General features: G+C 38.3%; 1 protein-coding gene and 2 non-coding genes across 3 annotated transcripts; 2 read left to right on the forward strand and 1 right to left on the reverse strand.

Annotated features, from left to right (window-relative positions):
* The first annotated feature begins 218 nt into the window (after window positions 1–218).
* LOC149579791 (UDP-glycosyltransferase 73B4-like) lies at window positions 219–2,156 on the forward strand. The gene has a single exon (XM_089786872.1). The coding sequence runs from the start codon at window positions 513–515 to the stop codon at window positions 1,857–1,859; it is 1,347 nt and encodes a 448-aa protein (XP_089642998.1). The 5' UTR covers window positions 219–512; the 3' UTR covers window positions 1,860–2,156.
* Window positions 2,157–3,928: 1,772 nt separating this feature from the next.
* LOC149579792 (U1 spliceosomal RNA) lies at window positions 3,929–4,090 on the reverse strand. Its single transcript, XR_016357397.1, has one exon. It is a non-coding gene; the product is annotated as a U1 spliceosomal RNA (small nuclear RNA).
* Window positions 4,091–4,381: 291 nt separating this feature from the next.
* On the forward strand, window positions 4,382–4,454 carry TRNAA-AGC (transfer RNA alanine (anticodon AGC)). Its single transcript has one exon. It is a non-coding gene; the product is annotated as a tRNA-Ala (tRNA).
* Window positions 4,455–7,913: the final 3,459 nt, after the last annotated feature.

A 7,913-nucleotide genomic window follows, 5' to 3' on the forward strand; every position in this document is an offset into this window, starting at 1 on the left:
TAATTAATCATATTTTGAATATGCATACTATAACTTCTATATTATAGATTAATTAGTAAAGTGTTTATATTTTTGTATAATTAATCCATTAAGATGAGGTTACATCATTGCCCCAATGTCTATGCCGGCATCAAATCGGCATTTTATTGTTTTTAAAAATTATTTTAAAACTGTATTTTAAATTAAATTTTGTTTAAAATTTGCCGTTTGCTGGGGGAATTTCGTCACTGGTGACGAAACTAATAAATGGTCCTACTCCGCCAAGAAATCATCAAAATTGTCGTCTTTGATTTCCAGAGCCTTGTAGATTATTCCAAAATACCTATGATCGACGGGATCGAAAGCTTCAGATTCGTTCACAGCTCCTCAGAAATTCCAAAATTCTCCGCAATGTCTGTTTTTGACGCGATCCAAAAGTTTCAGAAACATTCACACTAAACGGCTCCCCAGAAATCCCAATTTTTTCCCAAACCCTTGAAACGGCCTCTGGAAATGGGCACTGAAATTCATTCATGATCATGTCAAGGATGAACAATTGCGAGAAACCCCATGTCGTGGCGGTGCCGTTTCCGGCACTGGGTCACGCCATTCCCTTTCTCGACATGGCAACGCTTCTGGCCTCCAATGGCCTCACAGTCAGCTACGTCACAACCCAGGCAAACGCAGATCGAATACAACACCCCATTTCAGAAGCCATCTCCAACGGCCTCGACATTCGCCTCGTTGTGCTCCCCACGCCCGCCGTGAAGGGCTTACCCGCTGGCCTCGAGAGCTCAGATATGATCCCAATGGAAGCCTCGGACCTAATTCGCGAACTGGCAGAAAAGCTTCAAAACCCCTTCAATCGTTGGATCGAGGGCCAATTGGAACAAGAAACGAGTCCTCCGGTTTGCATCATCCACGATCTTTTCATCGTCTGGGCCCTGCAATCGGCCCAAAAGTTTAATTTGGCAAGCGTTTTGTTCAACGCCTGCGGAGCCCTAGCGACGGTGAAATTCATCTTAGGGCGCTTTCAATCCGTCGGCCATGGCGCCGGAATGCTGATCAATACTTTTCATGATCTGGAACCTGGGTGTTTGCAGCACTTGAGAAATGTAACAAATAAGCCGGTTTGGGGAATCGGCCCTGTTTTTCCTCCAAAGGGATCTACCATGGTCGGCATGCGAGGAAAAATGGCGGACATTGGGGAGGAGGAGCTGATTCAATGGCTGGATTCGCAGACCCCTCGTTCCGTTGTGTATGTTTCGTTCGGAAGCCAGACTTATTTATCCCCCCAGCAAACCAAGGCCTTGGCTACAGGCCTGGAAGCTAGCGGGCAGCCATTTGTCTGGGCAATCAAAGTGGCCCCGGCACTCGAACCCGCGACGTCGGAGTCCGCAGCATATTTCCCCGAGGGTTTTCATGAACGAACTAAGAACAGAGGTGTGGTCATATGGGGCTGGGCACCGCAGCTTCTCATTCTTTCTCACCCGTCAGTGGGTGCCTTTGCCAGCCACTGTGGGTGGAATTCGACGCTTGAAAGTGTAAATTTGGGAATTCCTTTGATCGCATGGCCCATGTATGGTGATCAACCCTTCAATTCGAAGCTAATTGAGGATTTGGGTGCCGCCATTCCCTTCTGCCAAAACAGATATGCTGTTCCTGATGCAGAGAGAGTTAAGGAGGTTGTGAGAATGGTGTTAATTGAAGACAAGGGTAAGGAGATGAGAAAGAGTGCAGAGAAAATGAAGGAGGCGGCGAGAAAAGCTGTAGAAGGAGGAGGATCTTCCAGTGCAGATTTGAAAGCTTTTGTTAATGGCGTACACGGACTCCATTCCAGAATGGTGAAGGGCAAGAGAGAGAAGCAAAAGTGTTGCTGACAGACCCTTCTGCTTTCTCGCATTTGGAGTCAACCAATATAATGTTTGGGGTTGGAAGGAAATCGTTCTGGGTTATGTAGAATATGTTTTTTTAATTATTTGTTTCAATTTGAGCTATTGAAATGTCCTGAGACTGCAGTGATTGTAAAACGCGATAGAGTCTTTGAGGACAGGTTTTCACGCTGTTTAGTGTGTAAACTAACAGATATGGTTCCATTTTTTCGTTGAACTGCTGGCTTTGTGAAGACTTACCGTTCAGTTTATCATGACTAACAAATTGTTCAATTTTTTGTAGAACTGTTTGATCTTGTGGATTATCTTTTAGTTTTAAATTAAAAAATTAATAATAATTTTTCAGATAAGATTGGGAGGGGCAGACTTAATTAAAAAGTAAGTAAAAACTAAATGTATCATGGAGACATATTATTTAGTTGCATTTGCACTTATTGAAATAATTTAAGATGTTAGTAGTTGCATTTAGACTCGTGGAAATTATCAAGGATAGTTGGTTTTTTCTGTCATGATTTAGGATTTCAAAAGTCTAATCAAGTTTATAGAATTTAATTTAGAGATGAGATTCCTATTTGGTTAAGATTTGATTGTACAATCAAACTTTATTAAATCATTTGTCCAAAAGCATCTTAGGTCAAACATTTTTTTGAAGTCCACATTTGAGATCTTAAAGTGGTGAAAGATCTTAGCTCTTATGAGCAATTAGATTGTACCCACTCCTTTACATTTAGGAAACTCATAAATTAGTTTGAAGGTCCAATAGAACTTAATACATATCACCATATTTCTACTCCCAATTTCCTCAAAACATAGTCCATATCTCCACCACACCACGTGTCAAAAATTCTTGTTCAACTTGCCACTACCTTATAATTGGGAACATGAGCACAAGATAACTTGCTTCTTATTACATTAATGTTTTTAGGGTCCATCAAGATTATGAGCATGAAGAGAAAATATAATGAAGGTGAAGTCATCTCCAAAAATCTAATTAGTAAAACTTGCATGTCTACTAAATACAAGCCCTACAGAGTTTAACAAGATATTTTGAACTTCAACCACCCTCACAACTCAATACATAGTTCTTTAAAGTCTCCAAGATCTAGACAATTGAAGCTAAGATTTATTATAGATTTTGCTTATAAAATTTGTTTGAGTCTTAAAATTTGACTTTTTGCAGAACCAAAAACCATTTCAATCTTTTCACATCAAGTGTTCCCTAACTGACTTGGATTTTCATATGTAGGTTAGGTCACCTACTGGCTCATTTATAATTTTAAGTTCATGACAGCAAGCTTGTTACACATTTGGATTCTCATATGTAGGTTAGGTCAACTGTCACTACACTAATTACTATTCCTATTTGTCAACTCCTACCAATGTTTCAAATAAGTTTTAAGATAGTAGATAGATAGGCACTTGATGCTAAAGAAATGATGATCTAGCATTATAAAATGGAATAAAACAGACCTAGAATGAAATTAACTTGGATCACTTTGAATTACAATGAGCTCCTAAGATGGAGGCCTAGAATGAAATGAGCTCCCCATATGGAGACCTAGAATGAAATTAACCTGGATCACTTTGAATTATAATGAGCTCCTCAGATGGAGGCTTAGAATGAAATGAGCTCCTCATATATGGAGACATAGAATGAAATGAGCTTGGATCGCATTGACCTACAGTTATCCTCAAAAGTCCAGGATGAGACTTACAATTATCCTCAAAAAATTGAGCTCCTCAAATGGAGGCCTAGAATGAAATGAGCTCCTCACATGGAGACCTGGAATGAAATGAGCTAGGGTCAAATTGACTTAAAATTATCCTCAAAAGTCCAAGATGGGATCTTTTGCCTGGCATTTTCATTTGAAGTTCTCCCCGTCCGACTTTGAAACAGAAATCAAAAAAAATTCTTCAACCCTCTGAACTTTGAAGCACAAAACCTTTACCTCTTCTAACATCGAAGCAGAGAAAAAACACCAATCAGAGGAAGATCAACTATATCGAATATACCTGTGACCATGTATATGCTAACCAATTTATTTTTCGCTTCGTTGTTGGGGGCCGCGCGAACGCGAGCCCCCGCTGTCACAAATTATGACGTGCACTCTCCACAGTGGTAGATGCTAGGCAGAGCCCCCTTCTTCACGTGCAATGAAGGTGCTCTCCCTAGGCCATCGGCCTTCCTGATCACCGATTGACCCCGCCCAGGTAAGTATGCTTTGTATAACCTCTTCCCCTCCTATTTGTACTTACCCCCTCTCAGTTCTGTCACCTCTTCTCGCGCATGTGGGATCATTACAACACTCGCTATCTGCCTCTTCATCCTCTAAACAAGTGGAAATTTCATCTAGAGGGAAGGATTAATGTGACTCTGTTAGATACATTCAATCAAACAATAAAATACAATGGCGCACTGGGCTTTTAAACAAAATCGTCCTGCGTCTATCCCGCACAAAACCATCATTGCCTTCTTTGCCTTCATTATAATACAGAAATCTGTCCAGACCGGGGATGTAGCTCAGATGGTAGAGCGCTCGCTTAGCATGCGAGAGGTACGGGGATCGATACCCCGCATCTCCATTCGAGGCAATAATAGAGACTGCGACCCTGAAAGTTTCTGTTGTTTAAGTTTTCTTAAAATTGTCATTTTTTCCTCGAAACGTTGTTGACAAATTGAAAGCGGCCTAATGATACCTGGTCTGGAAGTGGAAAATATTGTTTCCAATCTGTAAGACGTTACAGCTGAAGGCTTTGAGATGATTCGCGATGCCAGAGAGTGGTTTGAGAGACTTAGGGACCTCGTATTCAGCTGAGTGTGGAAAGAAATGGAATTCCCCCTTGTTGGAGTTCTGTTTGTAGAGGGTAATTTATGTTGTGATACCCGCATTTCTAAGAAGCGAAAAAAATTCATTATTCGTGTAGTGGGAAGTTGTCGGCAATGCAGAGAGGAGTATATACAGAACAGATTGCTGAAACTTTCAATTTCATTTACTGAGGGTTTTGGTTAAAAAAGATTTGTAAATTAAATTGGCGATTGACGGAGTAAGAGTCTACCGCAAGTGCAGAAAATGTCTTAAAAAATGCTCGAGAATGTCTTCGGAACTGTGAAAAATCAAATAAATAATAAATTATATGAACTGGACTATCTCCAAACAAAATGTACTGAAGACAAAACAAAGTCAATTTTTTTTTTTCAAATTCACGAAGTGATTATTTTTTTCCAATTTTTTTTGGTTATTTTTTACTACAAACTATGCAGATCATGAAGATAAATGCTAAAATATTCATAAAAAGTCCATTATGTTTTTTATTTTATAACTAGCTATATATACCTCTATATATATTACGCCGAGAGTAATCGTTCTCGAGGCACCTATTTTTATTTAATCCCAAAGTTATTTTAATCGCAGTTGGGATTAATGAAAAAAAATAGGCGCCTCGAGAATGATTACTCTCGGCGTAATATATATAGAGGTATATATAGCTAGTGGCAGTTGCGGCGCAACCAAAAAAGTAATTTTAAATTTTTCTATTTTTAAATATTTACTTTTTATTTTTTATTTTGATAAGGTTACTATAAAATTGTTAATTAATTTTTAATTAGAGTTGTATGAAGTTAGTATAAAATTATGCTTCAAAATATTTTTAAAAATTTAATATAAGGAGTTTAATATAGATTAAAAATATTTTTTTTATTTTTGGGATATTGTAATGTAAAATGTTATAGTCATACATAGATATATGGTTAGGGACAAAGTTACCATTATAGTTAATGTTAACCTTAGGGATAGAATTAGGGTTAGGGTTAGCATTAGAGTTAGGGTTGGAGTTAGGGTTAGGGTTTGAGCTATGGTTAAGGTTAGGGATAGAGTTATGGTTATGGTTATTGTTAGAGTTATGGTTATGGTTTAGATTAGAGTTATGTTTATGGTTAAGGTTAGGGTTAATGTTATGGTCATGGTTAAGGTTAGGGTTAGAGTTATGGTTATGGTTATGATTAGGGTTAGTGTTAGGGTTATAGTAAGGCTAACGTTAGAGTTATGCTCATGGTTAAGGCTAGGGTTAGAGTTATGCTTATAGTTAGGGTTAGGGATAGGATTAGAGTCCAATTATGGTAGAGTTAGAATTAGGGTTAGAGTTAGGTGTAGAGTTATGTTTATGGTTAAGGTTAGGGTTAGAGTAATGCTCATGGTTAAGTTTAGGGTTACGGTTAAGGTTTGAGTCAAATATTATTTTAAATTTAATATAAGGAGTTTAATTTAGATAAAAATATATTTTTTATTTTTGGGATATTGTAATGTAAAATGTTATAGTCATACGTAGATATATGGTCAGGGACAAAGTTAGGGTAAGGGTTTGAGCTAGGGTTAAGGTTAGGGTTAGGGTTAGATTCTAATTATGGTAGAGTTAGATTTATGGTTAGAGTTAGGGGTAGGGTTAAGGTTAGTGTTAGGATTAGAATTAGGGTTAAGATTAGGATTAGAGTTAGGGTTAGGATTAGGGTTATAGATAGGGTTAGGGTTAGGGTTAGGGTAAGGTTCTAGGTTAGGGTTAGGGCTAGGGTCAGGTTTAGGGTTAGAGTATGAGTTAGGGTTAGAGTTTGAGTTAGGGTTAGGGTTATAGTTTGAGTTAGGGGTAGACAGAGCATTATAATTTGGGTTAGGATTAGGGTTAGGTTTAGGGTTTGAGTTTGAGTTATGGTTAGAGTTAGGGTTAGAGCTAGAGCTAGAGTTAGAGTTAGGGTTAGAATTAGGGTTAGTTTTAGGGTTTGAGTTACCAATAGAGTTAATTTTACAGTTGGGTTAATGTTAGAGTTAGGGTTAGGGTTAGAGTTTTGAGTCAAGGTTAGGGTTAGAGTTAGGGTTAGGGTTAAAATTAAAATCCAATTATGGTAGAGTTAGATTTACAGTTAGAGTTATGGGTAGGGGTAGGGTTACGCTTATAGTTAGGGTTAGAGTTAGATTTAGGGTTAGGGTTAAGGTTAGGGTTAGGTTTATATTTAGAGTTAGGGTTATATATAGAGAGAGTTATATCAATGTTAAGGTTAGGGTAAGGGGATTGAGTCAGGGTTAAGGTTAGAGTTAGGGTTAGGGTTAGGGTTTCAGTCAGGATTAAAGTTAGGGTTAGGGTTAGAGTCTAATTATGGTAGAGTTAGATTTACAGAAAGAGTTAGATTTAGGGTTAGAGTTAGGGGTAGGGTTAGGGTTAGGGTTAGGGTTAGAGATAGGGGTAGACAAAGGGTTAGGCTTAGGCTTAGGGTTAGGGTTAGGGTCAAGGTTAGGGTTAGGTTTAGGGTTAGAATATGAGTTACGGTTAGAGTTTGAGGTATAGTTAGGGCTATAGTTTGAGTTAGGGGTAGACAGAGTATTAGAATCCTAGCTACGATTAGGGTTAGGTTTTGAGTTACGGTTATGGTTACGGTTAAGGTTAGAGTTAGGTTTAGGGTTATAGTTATAGTTAGGGTTAAAGTCCAATTATGGTAGAGTTAGATTCAGGGTTATAGTTAGTGGTAGGGATAGGGTTACAATTATAGTTAGGGTTAGGGTTAGGGTTAGAGTTAGAGGAAGGGTTATATTTAGAAGTTTTCTTATGGTCACAGTTATAGTTAGGAGGGGAGTAAGGGTTGGGATTTTAGATTATATTTATTATTATATAAGGTGCCCTATATAATAATATGTATATTCCCATGCTCATGGATAAGGTTAGGGAAAGAAGTAGGACTGTGATTATTAGTGTTACATTTAGAATTTCATTTAGGAGGGCATTGTGTGCTATTTTTTCCCCCTATTCAACCCATCACTGATGTCTGATCTGAGAGACCTTAAATGGGATAGGTTCTTTGCAGAGGGTTAACATCGCTAAAGTTGGCGGCTAACATTTTGTGTTGGCTCGGTTTCTTCATTGACCACGCTGGATCATTTTTTCTTGGTTGGGTTGATTCATGCTGCGAGATTCAATAACTCTTATTTCTTCGCGAGCTATCTTCCCATCTTCCCAAAAGTGCAAGATGTTGCCATGCATTCCCATTCTAATGTTTCT

The sequence above is a fragment of the Cupressus sempervirens genome, chromosome 1, assembly GCF_028749045.1.
Source record: "Cupressus sempervirens isolate cs-2001-9-10 chromosome 1, ASM2874904v1, whole genome shotgun sequence".
Taxonomy (NCBI): Eukaryota; Viridiplantae; Streptophyta; class Pinopsida; order Cupressales; family Cupressaceae; genus Cupressus; species Cupressus sempervirens.

Coding starts and splice junctions, on each gene's coding strand:
- LOC149579791 (XM_089786872.1), top strand. CDS start 513: ATGATCATGTCAAGGATGAACAATTGCGAGAAACCCCATGTCGTGGCG.